We start from the raw sequence: 18,619 nt of genomic DNA on the forward strand, positions 1-18,619 counted from the left end.
TCGTACCACCGGTCTTGCGTAAACGCATCAATCAACGCCCTCAGCAGCAGACCCACCCATTTATTACTGTAAGTGGCTGACGAAGCCCACAAGTGAAGAATTCTTGCGATTTCATAGGAGTATTTCCGTATCATTCACATAAATGCTGCGCCTTGGTCTCTGATTTGGTGGCTACTGACATGGGTACAGAGATGTATGGTCTGGTTGAGAATGAGTTATATACATACAAAGTATTAATAGTAAGTTCAAGTTGCTGTCAAATGTATATATATATATATATATATATATATATATATATATTAGAACAAATAAGCGATGTGTCCAGCTTTGTGTTTATTTGTCATTATTTAGATTTTCTTAGAATTGCCTGGAATGAAAAATATCCATCCATACATATATTAATTCAAATATTCATCTTTCATAACTTATCTAATGCATGGTAATGATATGAAGTTAAGCTTAAACATTTTATTGAAATGTTATCCAATTAAATAACGTATATCACAAGATAAGATTATAATTTCATTACTTACATCTGACTTAATACATTTTGCATTTTAAATGCAATTAACAGTTATCAGTTGTTGTGGAAAATTAAAATAATCAAGCTTTTGCTTTTTCTATCTTTTTCTTTGAAGGTCACACATTTTTGTCACAGTAATCGCAGGGTAATACTGGAGGGCTATATTCATAATTGACCCCACCCTGCAGTTTACAGAGAAGGCAATGAACTGCTATCCATCCGCTACCATTTTTATGTAGTATCATTTTATTACTAACACATACATATGGCAAAATACAACAAAGGCTGCCTTCCTTTAAATGTCGTAGGATAAGCTGAGTAACTCTCATTAAAACATTGAATAAACAGTAAAATTATATATATATATATATATATATATATATATATATATATATATATATATATATATATATAGCACTGTGATCAATTGCTACAAGAAATATTCTGTAAATATACAATAATTTTTCAAACAGTTTATTTTTGTTGACAAAAAATCAGAAACTGATAATTTGACATAAATTGAATTAAGGTTCATATCATGCATAATTCCCTGAAATAAATAGAGAAATCAATCTTCCATGTAAATGCAAATAAACAAATAAACAACAATCCAGTGATTTTTAAGCAGGATGGAGGAAAGGCAGCGATAAATTGTGCCACTTCTGTAAGAATAACAGAGATGTTGATATTGAGTAGTATAGTACAAAAAAAATATTAGTTGAACGTTTTTTATTTTTCGATTTAGTTGAAACGATCAGATATAGGCAAATTTTCTAGAAGCATCTGCCTCGTGGCAAAGGTACTCCTTAGAACTGATCATATTATAAGCATGTTCTGAACAGAATGTTTGTCTTCATCCAAGCCCTCACTCCTACAAAGAGAAGACTAAACTACATAAAAGCCAGAGTTTACCAAACGAATTTAATCAAAAGTACAGTAAGGCCAAGCTCACCAAATCGCAGTCATTTGCTCCTGTTCTTAATTATGTTACCGAGATTTTTCTGCATGTTAATTTACTGAGGCTGACAATACACCAAGTGTATTTTTTTTAAATACAAAACCAATCCTTAATACAAATAACCGTCCAAAAATTCTTTCCACAAGGTACATAATAGAGTTGTTACTGGCCTCTTGCCCTACTCCTGGAGACCATCCCAGTCGGTTTCACATGCTACCCCTAAGTGCTTGTAACTGGAGAGTGACTGTTGATTGCTGACAGTTTAGCAAGTTTTGTACTCAGATGTAAATACCGGCTTGAGTGATGCACACTTTAGCTTAATTATAGTAATACCTTTATTTATATAGCACCTTTTATACATAACTATAGCCCCAAGTGTTCGTATAATTTTGTACAATGAATAAAATTGAAAAGCAGAACACAAATGTACAGCAAAAGACTTACAAATAAATTAATATTTTTATGAATAAATATTAAATACAAAAAAAGTACAGCACAAAAACAATAGAAAAATAAATCATTTTAAATGGCCACTTTTGTTCACAGTAATAGCATTTCCCCATGTCGGCCAGTGTAGTGGACAGCAATCAACAGATATCTTTGATCTTCCAGAGACAGATTATTAGGCATAGCATCTGAAAAGCTGGCGAACATCGCTTAAACACAACCCGATAAGATTCCCAGTTAGTATAAGATCGGTGTTACAGAACAAACTAATGTGCAAGTGTACTTCGTATGACACCGTATGCCATTCGCTGTCATGCAAAGTTTGTGTAACGCAGGCCAGCACAATGTGAACCCTGCTACACTGTATAACACCACATACAAAGATTGTGCTTTGAAATTTGAGCTATTTCATATTAAACAGACTGTATAAGAGTTCTGCTGAAACAATTTCTCTGAAACATTTGCTGTTATCATGGTGAAATATATTCAAATTTTAACAGAACACATACGTGACCGGCTCTGAGTCATACACAGCTACATTTTCTTAACAAATTTTCCCATTTCCCTTATGAGCAGAACACATATACTGTACAGTATGCTATTGTCAGGTTTTATACTTCGGTTTTATTCTCCAAGAGTTTTGCTACAAGTTCTTTAAAGCTCATTTTTATGAGAAATTTGTATTTAAACATAAACCCTTTTCAAGTGTTATGGGGGCTCAGTGGGTAGCAGGTTTCAGGGTTAGGGATTTGGGTCCGTTTGAGTTTGTATGTTTCTCCCATATCGTGCAGGTATCCTTCCACAGCCCAAAGAGAAGCCACTCGGTCTCTCTAAGTTGGCCACTGTGTGAATGTGTACATGTATGTGCCCTGGGACAGACTGGCAGCCCTGCATTGTGCTTTAGTGACCCAAATCAGTTGTAAGATGGACAGACAGATAAAAACCTTTCAGTATCAGATTGAAGGGATATTTTAATGAACTTTTTACCTTAATTAAACAGCATTGTGGAAATAACCTGACAATTATTCGATATAAATCAAGTTTTACATGTTGATTTTAACGGAGCCAGCAGATGAACTATGTCGCCCATTTCCAGTTCATGCGTACTAGCATGTACCATGAAGGGCTGCCTTTGCATTACTCTCCTTTGCATAACAAACGAAAACAATGTGGAAAAACTCCATACCAGAAATCATCAAGCCCCAAGGCTTCCTTCAACTGGGCTGAATCGAAGCTGTTTTCCATTAAGCAATATTTAAACATGGTGTGCCAGATCACCGACAGGAATGTCATGAAAGAACATTTTGCATGGCCCTGAATATAATAGCTCTGTATGCGTTAAGTTTTCATGTTTTCCCCATGATCACAGGCGTTTACTCTCTCTTCACAGGTGCCCCTACATACTCCAAAGGCGTAATTTAAGCAGACCAGTGTCTCAACGTTGTCCGTAAACGTGCAATCTAAAACTAGGGACCACCGCAGAGTTCAGAGCTAGGGAACCCCGACCATTAATGTGTGATTTTATAAATAATGAAGAACTAAGGGAGGCTGGGATGGTGCTGGCAACAGGGAGAATGAAATTTACATGGCTGTATATTTAAGGGAGAAAAGAGTGAATGAAAGTAATGCGGCAATTGTTTGGTGACTGATAACACACAGAATGTCGTACGCCTGCAAGTATGAACAACGCATTCTGTGCATGAAGCTTTTCCAAAAGGTTTCTACGGGTGCCCAGTACCTGCCCCCATGGCCAGCCGAAGACCCTTGGACTAGCATGTAATTCAGTGTGCTAATGATGCTTCATCAGACAGGCTCCCGATACACTGTTATCCCACATTACTTAAGTGGTTATGAAAAAAAGATGTGGCTGTATTAAAATTTTCCTGTGGTGTTTCCAGTAAATATTGTTCAAATACAATCCAACCTGACAATGCTTCATGTTACTCAACAACAATTAATATTATACAGATCTAGAGCTAGCCAAAGAAAGCAATTTTTGATGAATATAAGAAACAAAACTGATGTTATTCTAAGCCAATATTTAGCATCTAGCTGGCGTAACTGGTGTATAACTGTAATATTGAAATTCTTTATTGCTGTTTTTACCAGAAAGTATTTGGATATTATGCTGTGACATTAGTTATATATATATATATATATAAGCCATGAGAAAATTATTTAATTTAAACGGACATGTAGCATTTATGGTAGGCCAAGACCTTACAGTAAAATATCCTTATCAGAATTGAAAAAAATCTTAATTCAGGATAATTCAGGCCCTGCTCTTTGCTTGTAATAGTGGATTGATTCTCCCTTTTGTCCATTTCCAACTGAGTATTTCGAAACCAGTCTTCAATTAACGGAAGAAAATTTTGTTTTACAGAAAATAAAAGACAGAAGCTGAGGCATGTTTTGTAAGTAGGCAGCAGCAATAAAAACTGTCCACAGTTTTGTCAAACGTGCTTGTCCCTGTTTTCTGGGGTGTCACATCCATAATACTTGTGGGGTCAAAAAGACCAAATCAACAAACCCATAACTGGATAGGATACGTTTGGAATAAGAAGGACTGGCGTCTTAACCTATAATGATGCCATATGCTTTGTTTTTAAGAAAATATTTAGTATTTACCTAGATACACTTAAAATATATTTTCTCCTTTTTTGGTGAGACATCCATGAGAGGTGTGGACATATGTTTTATTATTAAACTGCACACACATGGACAGACATGGGTCTGAAATGGTGTTCAAACGTACACACACACACACACACACATACACACATCTGTTATGCATATACACTTTCCTATGTTTGTATGTAAAAAAAAAAATATTAAATTTATGTACATATATGTGCATGAACCTCTCACCCTTTAGCTGGATATTCTTATCCCTTTAGCTGCACAAAGTACCCTTTCAGCATCAATAACAGTCTTACCCTGTTAATCAGTCCTCTGTTCATTCTGTAGGGCATAGTTACACCTTCTTATCAAGCTGTATTAAGGTACACACTAACTTTGCATTTAGTTTGGGTGGAGCTTCCTTGTATTTTTGTTACAGATTTACACGGAATTTTAGAACATCTCTGTAATTTTTTATTTACATTATAATTGTACCGATTTGAAGGTGTTTGTAGTATGTAACAAGTTACATAAAGAAGAATCATTTTATTTATTTTAACGTTCACAACCGTATACAATTTATCTGGCTAGTTACCTGGCCGTTTATTCAGCTATAAGGCTGTCTCTGCTTGCCAGTCGGAATAATAACATCTGAGACGAAAAGTACTCCCCTGCTCTTCAGTTACACTTCATTGAGACAAATTTGTCTATCGATGCTTTTAGTGTCATTATGTCATTTTTCATAAAAATTGGTAAACGAGTAGATAGGTAAAAGATCTCATAGCTAGAAGTCACCCAATATTATATGTTCACCAGCACTCAGCCCCCATCTACCTCCATTAAATGCACATAGGAAATATTCAGAATATACAGAAAATATGTTTTATTTATATATATATATATATATATATATATATATATATATATATATATATATATATATATATATATATATATATATATATAAAGATGTATAAAGGAAGTAATGCTCAGCTGTTAATGTTCAGTTTATCTCTCCGATTTTGTCCCTGTTCACTTCAGCCTTTGTAAAAATCTGAGAACCTTCCAGTGGTTCCTTTACAAATTAAAAAAGGACTCTGCATATAGTCCTTCCTATTGTGACCCAAGAACAGTTTGTGTAATTTCATTAGGTTATTTTTTTGTTGAAATATTATTCTTATCCTTTATACAGCTCAGAAAATAGTTCTTAAATTCCTATTTTTGTGTTTTTATATTTTTTCCCAAAATACTTCATTAAAAAATTCTTGTCAGGTGTTGAGAAAAAAATAGATATTTTGATTTCACACATCAAGATTACTTGACTGGTTTTCCCCATTGGTATCAATCAACCATCCAGACTCCTATGAGTGAGGACAGTTAAATCCTGTCTTCCCCACCCCACCTTACCAGGGAAAAAAGGCACTGCCTTATTCCTCCTTTATTAATGCTTCGCCTTGACCATCTGATATCTGCAAAGACCTCAGGAAGGACTGCCGCAGTGGAGGTCTCCACTGCGTCCTCTTGTCTTGCACTCTGTACAACTCTGCTCCACACCCGTTTCCACACTTAAAATCCACACTTGTATTTTCTTCCGTTCAGTACCTCTGGACAGATGTTCCTAGCGGCTAAAAGCCTTGTATATGACAATATGCCTCCAGACTTGAGAAGAGAATGTAGAGAAACCACAGGCTGAAGAAGAAGCCGGTGGTGACCAGTCTGTGTCCGTGCGGACCACCCAGCTCTCCGCCAATGTGGGCACGGCGCCGGTAGAGCAGCACAGTTACTGCGAGGAAGGCGAAGATGGTGAAGAGTGTGACAGAGAAGGCAAGGGATCCGGCTGCCACCACAAATTCCTTCCCTTGCATGTGCCAGTAGATGGCCGCCACTGACCAAGCCACCCCGATGCCGAGAAACACATTGACCGCGTTACTGCCAGTGACGTTCCCGATGGAGGCATCGGCGTATGTATCCTGTACTGCGGCCACCTTGCTGGCAAAGGTGTCTTTCAGGAAGGGGGGGAAACAAGAAAGAGATTAATGGCAGAAAGGGCATCACATGCATCAATTGCAGTGGGTATCAAAAGTTTACACACGCTAATTGAAATTTCAGATTTTGTTGATGTAAAGCAGGGGTGGGGAACCTGTTCCATTGACGTCTGATATGGGTGTGGGTTTTTGGGGATGGCCTCTCAATCAGCCAATCACAGTGGGTCCCAGGACTGGAGTTGAGAACCACTGCTTTATTATTGGCTGACTGAGAGGTCATCCCAAAAACCCGCACCCACACCGGCCCTCCATGGATCAGGTTCCCCACACCTGATATAAGAGCTTAAATCAAGGCAAGTCACATCCAACATTTGTTTTCAGCTTCAGTGAGCTGAAACCAACAGTATTTAAGTGAAAACCGGGATACCGTAAACAGGTTAGGATCATGGAATTGAATTGGTCTGGGTTGGGGGCCTGATATCTCTAGCGGCATCCCATAAAGAAAAAAAGTGATTAATTTAAAGCAAAATAAACAGGACTCACCAGGAATTGAAGTACCGAGGGCCACGAACACCACAGCAGTAACGGAGTCCTTCAGACCAATCGTACAGCCAAAATGTGATGCCAAATCACCAATAACGGCCGTCAACAAGCCAATGATGATGATGGACACAGTGAAGCAGGCCCAGCCATTCCAGTACTCCGTAGGTGGAACACATGCAAACAGAACTTTCCAGAAAACTGTCAAGAAGTGCATGACATAGTCAAAGCAGGAAGGCAGGCGTTCTTCCCCGGAATCCTCTTCATCCTCATCTCCTGTCATGTTGTTAAAGACAACATTGAGGAAGGCAAGAAAAAGAAGATTATAGCAAACAACACATGAAACTGTGAACTGCATATAAACGATCAAATTACTTTACATATATCACACAAATTTTTATACCTTATCGGTTGACCTGTTTATGGTACATCATTCATTTTTTTTTGTTGAAATGAAGAACAGCCTTCCAGTTATGATCATAGAAATGAGCTAAAACTGATCCTACATTTTTAAGAATTAGTAATCATCGTTGTGAAAGCCTCTGGGCACAGGGCAGCAAGCAACCCAGGGTGGGGTGGCAGCCCATTGCAGGGCACACTCACCCACCTAGAGATAATGTGGTGACTCTAGATAACCTCAGCTTGTTTACCGGACTGAAAAAACCCCAAAACATCAGAGGGAGAACATGCAGACTCCAGGCGTGGAGTCACAGCACAGACTCGAACTCTGGTTCTAGAGGTGTGAGGCAGCAATGCTAACCACTGCTCCACCAAGTCACCCTACTAACAGCCTCCTCCTTAGAAAAATTACAGTTTGCATATTCTCATATTCTGGGAAAACAGAAAAACTAGTTTTATTCACAAAACCCAACCACACAGTCATATACTGTAACTCCAGGTGTAAACATCTTACAATCCCTTAAATTAGATTTCACACTTTATAAGTGAATTTGGGAGCAGAATATAAAAATGAACAGTACTGAGCCAGTCATCAGGCTTATTTATTCTAATCTGTTACTTAATTATGGTTTTAACTGGAACATGGCACTGCGTTGTGCTTTTATCTATAGACTGACATCACATTAAGTTGAAATAATACAGTATCCCAGGTAATCAAATGTGCAACTAAATGGATCTCCAAAGGTCCACAATGCTGTCACTCCTGGAAAAAGGTTTGTCTAATATTGTCAAAGGCACTTCTTAGACTGTTCTTCCAAATAATTTATCCTGTACCTGCACTGACTGTGATGGCCTCCAGGAACTGATCTCTCCAAGAGTTAGTTCCCACAACAAGAGCCAAGTTAGTCTTCTTTATCAGTTTGTCCACTGTGCTCTAAAACACATCAGGAAAAAGCCCGTTAGAAAATGCCAATCTGCCCCAATAATCATTTGCATTGTCATTAAACAGTCACAAAAACGTATACAGACGTACACCGTGTTACGATATTTCAACTTTACGATGGGTAAATGTTTTCCACTTTCGGTACATTATTCAGTAAATTACATGAGATATTCCACGTTATAAAACAGGCTTTGTGTTAATGATTTTGCCCTATTGTAGGCTAATGTAAAGTGTTCTAAGCATGTTTAAGGTAGGTTCTAGGCTATGCTGTGGTGTTTAGTAGGTAAGGTGTACTTTATTTAAAATGCATTTTCGTCTTACTATATTTTCGCCCTTACAATAGGCTTATCGGAATGTAACCCCATGTAACTTGGAGAGAGGCTGTATAAGGACAAAGGCATAGTTTGATCTCACAGCTTAATTTTATATGACAAAGACCATTTTGTGTCAAGAAAACGAATCCATTAAAAGCACCTTAAATTCATATGACTCCTCGATGATGACCTCTAGTTTGCGGTGCTGCCCTAACACTGGTTTGCCCATCTCTGCGATTCTCCTCGCTTCCTCTTCTTCAGGTGATAACTTTCGGTCTGGTAAGGAACAAAAATATATATATATATATATATATATATATATATATATATATATATATATATAGAAAACAAGGAAAAGAAGACTGAATGTTTGCCTTGATTAGAAGCACCAAGTACGCCCAATGGAACTTAAGCTCAATCGGTCTTAATATGGATCTATGTAATTTGGTGGAACAAGTTAGCAAAAGACCACTGAACACTAGATGGCAGTATAAAATCAATTAGTAAGACACTAAAAAAATCTCGCTGCATGTTACATGGAGTACGTGACAACACAGATTCTGATCAAGACTCGGTTTCTTTTTCTGTTTGCAGCAGTACTTCTGTTAGTGACCACAGCTCTGAATCATTACCTAAAATCTTAGTAGATCCTGTCATGAATTTAAAAACCATATGGAAGTCATATGCAATCATCAGGTGATTTCTTTCACATGCAGTCAGTACAATGCATAAGCATCCACATAGTTATATGTTTAATATCAGATAAAATTACAAGACCGTATTTTTGGAACTTAAAACTGTGAGTTTGAATGCCAAAGTGAAGCAAAAATGCTAAACAAGGCCATCGTACATCCATGAACCTCTTTTTACCACCTTAGCTTTTCATAGAACTCTCTGCACTTGTCTCCTTATATCCCACCCAAAAGAACATGCTATATCTGTGCAGTACCAGAGATCGTGGTTCGGCCCAGCCTCGTCAATCAGAGAAATTCAGATCTGGTTCAATCTGCAATCATAATTTCCAGCCTCCATGTTCCATATTCAAACTTTATTCCATCTTGCCAATTTTTAAAATTTCCATTAACTATACTTTACCTTTTGTTTTCTTTGAATAATTTCTTACGAAATAACACAAATCAATAATTAATACAAATGACTAATTCAAATAATGTGTAAACTACTGGTCTTACAATACTTAATTTTTAAATGCACAATTCAGTTTTTGCCACCAGTTGACACCGAGCATTAGTTTAGTAACTTTTCAATAAATATTTTAGCAACTTGGGTAAATCATTAGATCAGAAGAAAGACTGTAAAAAAAAAGTTTAATAGTTAAGACTTGATTAGTTAAGACAGGGTTAGTTAATACTCCTTACCCTCAAAATGTGTTATAATACGTTACAAACCACATCACGTTTCCAAGACAAACAACAAATGGCATGTAGAAACCACTCAAAGGCAGTTTGGGAGGCATTTTCTTACCTTCAAAGAATAAAAGAGCTGTTGACCAAAACAGACAGAAAAGAAAGGAAATAGGGTAGTAAAAGGAGGATGGATAGGAATGTGACAGGAATAAAAAAGGAAGAAAAGGAAAGACCAGTTACATATATAATAAAAAACAAGGCCAATGAGTCGTAGCCACCGCAAGCCGTGAATTGTGACTATGTATCGCCATACAAAGTCTGAACATTGCAGCCTGCCTCGTAAGACCTACATTTGGTCTTTCAAGGTGAGTTGAAGAAGCGAAGATACAACTTTTTGGGGCAACGCAGAGAGGACTAATCTAACGGTGACTTTATGGTGAGCGAGAGATCAAACACCGATATAATGGCCTCGAATGCCTAGTCTGACCCACCTCATCTGATCACAGCTTCACGTAGGCCTACTTACTGTTTTCGATACGTGATTATTTACACTGCAAAGACGACCTTTCTGTAATCTCAGTATTCAGGTATATATAGTTGAGGAAAAACGAGTCCAAAATATACCTCAAACGTTTTATTGAGTTTTCTTCCAGGGTTTTCATTAAGTGACAGAAAAAATAAGCAAAAAAATTGCGATAAAAAAGGACAGAAATATGATGTACAATCTATCCAATAAAGTAGATAATTAGGCTGAGTAATCAGCAGACCCTGTGATGGATTGGAATACCATGCAGGGTATTTCTCTTCCCTGTGCCGCAGGCTTCTGGGATAGACTCCAAACCCTCCCCGCAACGCTGCTTAGCATATGTGGTTGGGGGGTGTGTGGTTGGATGGATGGATTTACCAGTCTTGTTTTTATAAAGGAAGCAAAATATAAAATAGGAAATAAAAAACAGGTGTTTAGTGATTTCAATTGATTTGTAAAGTTTTATCGTTCAGTCTCTCTTTGTCAGATATAAAAATACATTTTATATAATCCATTCGTTTTAACAACAGCATCATTGCTTTTGTTAAGAATACGATAGAGTGTTCTATTTTTACTTATGTGACTGTAGGGTGTCACTGTTGCCTTATACCTCCTGGACTGTGGCTTTGCTGTGTGCCTCTGACTCTGTGTGTGTGGAGCCTGTTCATTCCCTTCAAGTTTATGTAGGTGTTCTCCTGGTTCTCCAAAAAGCATGCGGTTAGATGAATTAGTGTGTGCAGGTGTGTGCCCTGTGATTGACTGGCACCATTACAAGGTGTCTCTTGATTCATGCCAGGCTCTAGACTCACACTGCAACTTTATACTGGACAAGCAGTTAAGAAAGACGAATGCACAATCCATCTTCTCTGTTCTGGCAGGGGACGTTGCATGGCTGCATTCATTGTAGACACCCCCTGTAACCTACAACCTGACCTTGACATGTTGCCAGGTAATGAGCTCTGCTGCTTCTGCACAACCTGGCCATAGAGCTTGCTGTTCATTCCTGTTGCTCTCTGGTATCAAGTTTTAGCTCCTACTGTATGTGACGGATTTCTAATCTGCTGATTTTCTAGTATCTCGGGTCCTTCTTTTCAGTCTTACCCCTCCTGTCATGACCTTTCAGGTTCCATGGTACGTTTCTCGGCCTCATTTCATCCTTGTTCCCTGTCTCCCAGTTCCCCCCCCCATGATCACTACTGGTTAGTGCTACATCATGGCCCAGCTACACACTCCCTGTATGTTTCTATAAATCCTTCTGTAACTATGTCCCGACGGCCGTCTAGAACCCTGAGGCTCAACTGATGAGGAAGGATGGTTGTTATAGGCAGAAGATCTACTCACAGACCCTCCACAATGGAGTGCCTTGTGCCAGTGTAACATATGATGCTCATGAGTACTGTATGTGGGTTTGTGCAGGAGGTATCATCTACAGTCTCAGGGTGACTCATGCTACAAAAGACAATCTATTTCGCACACCTTCAATGCAGACTGTCAAAATGCACCACCAAAACAATGACGACCTTATATATAACTGCTGCTCCTATACTTCTGTGCAGAGAGTCTCAGCCAGAGGCAGCCGCATCTCAGGCATCAGTGATAAGGTGACGGTCCTATAGCTCTTTTTAATACATGCGGTATATGGCCACAAAATGAAACCGATAAGAAAATTGTCTGGGTATGTCCAGGCCCAGAAGAGGAAAAGTAGCAGACTGATAAAGTTCATAAGTAGTCAAAGCCCGCAACAAGATATCTAGATGAGATGCAGCTGTGCTTACAGTATAAATACTAGACTGCAAAGCTCGTATACACAGTTATTTAGTAGTCATATAACAATGATATATCAGGCAATGCTATTTCTCCATCTGACTTCTCCAAATAGAGTCTTTTACAATGACAAAAGCACCAGCACCCTCAATAAGTCCAAGGCAAGGTCAGAGGTGTTTCAAACTTTTGATATACAGTATCTGGATAAGCATAGTGTCTGGAATTGGAAATATCTTGCCTGTCCAGAGAATCAATAATCAGCTTCAAAAAAACTGACCAAAGGGAATCAAAAACTGATACTGAGAATGAAGAACCAAGCCTCCAGAGTGCGCAAAGAGACATTAACTAGACTAAGCTTAAAATGCTCTTTGTTAATATGGATGATTATACACTGGAAGCATATGGAGGTAGCTGTGGGGAACAACCATGTAGGTAACTGGTGAACTGGAGGCTTGATTTGATCAAGTTAAAATATGACCCTGTACTGAATAGTTGCAAAATAGCAGAACATTGAAGACTTTATTTTTGATCTGAAGCATTCTGTACTATTTGTGTATGCAAAAATATTCTTGATACCTTCATTAAATTCATCCACGTTCCAGAAACACTTATGTAATGTAGTGTAACCGTGTGCTTTTGACCTATCCTATGGTACAGACATTATTTAGGGACACCCAGTCACCTAGACAATATATTTTTGGACTTTTGGGAAGAAACTCCCATAAGTTATGAGGTCATAGTTACCTACCATGACAACCACATTTACAAAATGTTCTATTTAAAACAATGTGCAGCATTCAAATAGCAAACTCCAGGGGATGTTTTCCAAAGGACTGGAAATGTTTAATATCAGCACAGAATAAGAACACTGAAAGTCACTATAATTATTTATATTGCATTTCATTCTCTTACTTTAATTTTATGATTTATCCTGGACTTTCATTCGGAGCAAGCCTATGGATTTTTTTCCATTATGTTGTGGCTCACCTTGAGCTTGAGAAAATATCTTTAGCCAAACGCAACAGTCCTTCCCAGTTGGCTGAACCTGAAGGTTATGACTGACCACCAGGAATTAAGTTCAGTAGCATATGCATAAAGACACAGATGGGGCGCGCAAGGCTGCACCCAGCAAACCAGACATGGAGGAACTGCAGGCATAGATATAGGATGAAGCGCAGAGGTCAGGAACATGTAAGTACTAGAAAGATCCAGACAAGTAAAAAGCAAACTGGGATGAAGTGAGGATCAAGGAGGCATTGATTGAGAGCCAGGAAATCGCAAGACCAGTTTTGCGAGACTAAAGGCAAAGATAGGAAATAACGTCTAGAACTGAGAAAAAAAAACCAAGACACCAAATTAAGTAGGACTGGCACCTGACGTTGGGGAGCAACAAAAGTAAATACCAAGTTCTGCAGCCAGACTGCGTATATAGGATTGCGGGTTGCAGAGATCATTCATGATGCCCATGGAAACATAGCTCCCCTTACAGAATCAGAGGAGACATAACATCGCGTTAGATTGGAGTTCACGCAGAAACACGATTATACTGAACTATGGCATTTTAAAGGCATTTTCAAGCAGGTAAAGCATGGCGAAGACTATAACCAAGAGGGTGAAAGAAGCTCATCAGCGGATGCTCAGGACCCAAACCACTTAATCTACTGCAGTGTCATGGACTGGTTGATAATTGTTGGACTTTCTAGAGATTGATTTTAATTATGGTATATCTAATTATGGCAGTGCTAAGGTAGCCAAGAACACACTACGCAATACCACAGGTAAGACTGGTGATTGTGAGGATAAGGGTAAGACTGGATTTTCAGAGCAGCTAAAATCTTACAGTGATGAAAAACCATTAATCTGTAAAGTGGTGGGACACGTTGCTAAACCTTCTACACTATGAATCAGCAAAATTACAACGGGACACAAGCTCTTGATTCCCATTATTCAAGAAAAGCCAAGTAAAAAGCTTGGAGTGGAGGCTAAATTTGCCTGGGGCTGTGATGTTACTTTTAAGGATGAGGAATTGCATCCAAATGGAAAAGGGTCACTATGTCATATAATTCACACTAAACTATCCGCAGCTGCTCATACTCACCTGACTGAAAGGAAAAGTGCCCCAGGAAATGAAAGACCAATACATAGCAATGTTGAGGCAGCATATGGCTGGTAAATTGCTTTCAGGAGTTTTAATGAGACAGTATGTCTTAGAGGCCGAAAATCCAAGAACGTACCTAAGCTGTAAAATACCAGTTTAATTAAGTGAATCTGAATCACCCCATGATTGCATTGATTTTACATCAACTACATGAAGAGATACAAAAAACCCGAATTGAACTGAAATTCATTATGGATTGTGGGGAAAACTAATCTTTCCTGGTATTTCGGTAAATCCCTTACAGACAACACTGACACTGAAACAAAAACACTATATCAGGCAATTGTTTCTTAACAATATGCCAATGAACTGACGAATGTGGTATATAGCATAAAGAATACTGTAAACGAAAATGATCTCCCAGTTTATTATTCGACAGATAATATTCATAGTGCAATAAGACTGAAAGATGACATGTATGTATGTACAGTATGTATGAATGTAATGTTTATGCATGCAGTATAAGTGGAATAAGAGAAGATCTGTAAATAATTGTTTAGCTGTCTTGCTGCTGGATTAACTGTTTGTAATGTAACCATACGTATATATTAGTATTTTGTCCCATAATTACAAAACTTAAAACTAAAATTAATGAAAGGACTAAGTTCTGAACATGCTCCCTGAGCCAGCTGTAATCATTTTCATCCTTGCTGTTGGCGTGTTTTTGAGAACTTTTACAAAAATGAGTGAGGAGGAAATAAGTGAACAAGAAATGGTCACCAATCAAGCCTACTGCTGTGCTGAAATATTCTGTATTCCGTGGAGATGAAATCAAACAAAAGCAAGTGATTTGTCGGCACTGCTTTCTGTCTTCTGGAACTGCTCATAGCAACATCACCAGCTTCTCTGACACACGTTATTGGTAGATAATAACAACTCCTATTTGGCTGTAGTTCATTTTAGGGAAACATTTTCAACTCTTTTTATTTCATAAATATCTCTATATTTAACACACAAAAAAATCCACACAGTGATACTGGAAAATTTTTCACTATTGCGCAGCCCTCATTTGTAGGCTAGCGTGCATGTTGGGTAACACTGTGACTTTGCACCTCTGGGACCTCTGGGCTGATTGGAGTTACCAAATTGCTCATAGGTTCGCCTTTGTCAGTGTTCCCTATGGTGGGTCGGTGCTCCATCCTGGGTTGTTCCCTGTTTTGTGCACTGGTGGGGAGAAGTCATGTTACCCAAGCAAGAAGCAGGCGAGGAACAAGTAAGGGTATGTGCATGTATACAAGTAGCACAGACGCTACAAAAATAGATGATTGGAGCTCCACAGACACGCAAGCATAAGGAACCTCAAAAGGACAAAGAAGCATAAGTTACTGCAGAAGATTCGCGACCATTTCCATGTATGCAAACGTAGATCCAGAAGGAGTTTTTTTGTAATATGTGGGGAGAGTTGCTCTTATATAGGATATGGCTGAATGTGTTGTTCTTGCAAAGTGACAGACTATTAAAGGAGAAACATCCCTTACAATGCATCGTGCAAGAAATGTCACAAGACTAATATTTCAGGCCTATAGTAATGATCAGTTATCAAGACACCATTCAATCACATCACAATGGACACTGAAGGCACACTAAAAGGTACTAAGTAAGGCCACAGAAATATTTGTAATCTGAAACTGTGACACCAGATACACTGAAGCATTCCCAATGATATGAGAAAGCAAAACACATTTCCATTTCATGTATTCTCCAAACTATGCATTACCTTTAAGAAATCAAGGCATGCATTGATACCACCTTGTATCACAGCCACACTGATGGACTGATTCAGTGTTTTAATCACACCCTGAAAGCCGTACTTGTGAATGAAGCACTAAGAGGCTGCTGTACCTCTTCCTCACAAATTACCAGGTGCCTTAGACTCCCACTGGTTTCTCTCCATTCAAATTGCTCATTGGGTGAGTTCTGGATTTCCTTAAAAATATGTGGGGGGAAAAAAAAGGCAGAAAAAGACAACCGACCCACCTTCATTATTTGAGTGAAGGAGTGGTGAAAATGTCAGCACTACTGTAGCGAGGGGAGAAACCACATGGGAGTGAGAGATGCAAAAACACCTGAAACGAATATGTGAGAGCAAGAGGGTGTATTACCATCTCCTAACAAGGAGAAATTAGCGGTCACAACAAATTATAACAAGTCGCCAGTCACTTACAAACCTGCTAAACTGGATACCAGGAAACCATCACATGACCTTTTACAGGAATGAAAGTCCGGTAGAAAATCATTTAGCTGCCAGTACTTCCCAATCCAAGGCAACAATGGACAAGAGCTAAAAATACTTCAAGAACAGGTTGCAAAACTGTTCTGTAGGCCTGTATTGAGTTATGGCAAACAGCATCACCTACGTAGAAATGGTACCATATGCCTGAGAAAGTGGCAGAGCTGGTAATAACACTTGGCATCACTGAGCTCTGTAGAAAAGACTACTGCAGTCCAGTGATAAAGTGCTAAAACATATAGAGAGAATATGATTCTACATCAGTTTCAGGCAACTTCATTCCCCATGGAAGTGCAATCCCTGCCCAAGGGCTAGGACTGATGAGATTGATACTGTCGTCTAGGACTTAATTAAAACTGGAAGTCCCAGGCTCAATACAAACTCAGAACAAGTCCGCTTGGGACTCCCTTTGCACTCCTGCTACAGTCCTGGTTTTCACGTTTGTAGCTCTGATTTCCCCAGCATCATCAAACCTCCTGGTCAACTTGTTCCAGAACTGGCTGTCCAGTCAGTGGCCCCAAGTCCTGGAGGTTACCTGTCCAATGGAGTCAGGGACTTTTGGTAGAAATGTTGACAGAATGCTTGAGACAATCCAGTCTTCTCACATACAATATCAGATGAAGATTGAACTATAAGTTTAATGGCCACTCTCCTAATTTCCCCTGTAGTCAACCGCCTAGGAGCTAAACAAGTACATGTGCTGGTTTTTGTTACTGGAATTTCATTCTTATACAGAAATATTCAGTTTATGTAAGGTTTTTTCAGGCCTTTTAAACTGCTGATATTGATATGTAGCCTAGTTATAGATGATTTGGATAATATTTTATATCCTAGCTGTTGGGAATAAAAATAGCCATTAATTCAGGAAATAGCATGCTGACCATGCAATTACCATAAATGGATATTATTACCTAAAACAAATGGGTTAAACTTAAATATAGTTAAAAGTATGGTTTACAGTCTACAAAGAAGGTGCTTCAGTGTGTATTTGAGATTAATAGTCATGAACACATCAGCTCATCGGGCAACAAAACAGTCTGTAAAAATGAAAATGAATGTGGACACAATTCCATTACATGCAGTTAATATACGGGATAAAACAGTACTACACACATTCGAAGTATCTGCTTTCACATTCCAGTCCTTTCATTCTTCAGCTGTATCACTTGCAATGTTCCCTTCAGATGCAGTGCAGTTTTCAATCAAGATATTGAGTAATTCATTGTAATTCAGAGAATAATGTGTAGAGCAGGGGTCTCCAACTCCGGTCCTAGAGAGCTACCGTCCAGTAGGTTCTCTACTGGCTTCTGATGAGCCACACCTGTTCCTGGTATTTACCTGACAGCTGGTGTGGCTCATCAGAAGCCAGGAAGGATAGAGAACCTACTGGACGGTAGCTCTCCAGGACCGGAGTTGGAGACCCCTGGTGTAAAGTAAAAAAATCAGCTAAATGTAGCTAATTTGCTCACTACAATGTCCAATTTACTTCATTTAACATCCAATGTGAATGATATTAGAAAGTGCTCAGTATTTTGACATAATGTCATGTATGACTAATCTACAAGTAGTTACCCATTCTGGCACAAAATACATTGAATCATACTGTATGACTGACACACATTCATCTTCAGGCCAGAATTAACGAGTTTAATAGTCCGATATACCCTCCTGAGAAATAGCAAGCTGGGTAAACTGAATATCAGTCAACACATGTAATAATGAATGGATTTCTTTGGGAACCAAAAATGTGTTTAGTTTGTTACAACATTATTTTGAACTGGTCTTGGGTGTTATTAAACTGCAGTGTCTTATAGAGATGTATGCATCTGTCGAGGAAAGGTCTCTACCC

The 18,619-nt window shown here is 38.5% G+C and overlaps 1 protein-coding gene across 6 annotated transcripts in view; it reads right to left on the minus strand.

Moving 5' to 3' along the window:
- Window positions 1-981: 981 nt before the first annotated feature.
- Window positions 982-18,619, minus strand: part of slc8a3 (solute carrier family 8 member 3) — a 62,459-nt gene continuing 44,821 nt past the window's right edge. For 5 of the 6 annotated variants that reach the window (XM_048974607.1, XM_048974608.1, XM_048974606.1 and 2 more), the window contains 4 exons: window positions 8,889-9,004; window positions 8,306-8,405; window positions 7,076-7,366; window positions 982-6,549 (listed from right to left, as the gene is read on the minus strand). In XM_048974607.1, coding sequence (XP_048830564.1) covers window positions 6,173-6,549; window positions 7,076-7,366; window positions 8,306-8,405; window positions 8,889-9,004 — 884 coding nt within the window. In that variant the 3' untranslated portion in view covers window positions 982-6,172. The remainder of the gene's footprint in view (window positions 6,550-7,075; window positions 7,367-8,305; window positions 8,406-8,888; window positions 9,005-18,619) is intronic. The other variant, XM_048974610.1, reaches the window with a different exon arrangement.

This window comes from Brienomyrus brachyistius, chromosome 14, assembly GCF_023856365.1.
Source record: "Brienomyrus brachyistius isolate T26 chromosome 14, BBRACH_0.4, whole genome shotgun sequence".
NCBI lineage: Eukaryota > Metazoa > Chordata > Actinopteri > Osteoglossiformes > Mormyridae > Brienomyrus > Brienomyrus brachyistius.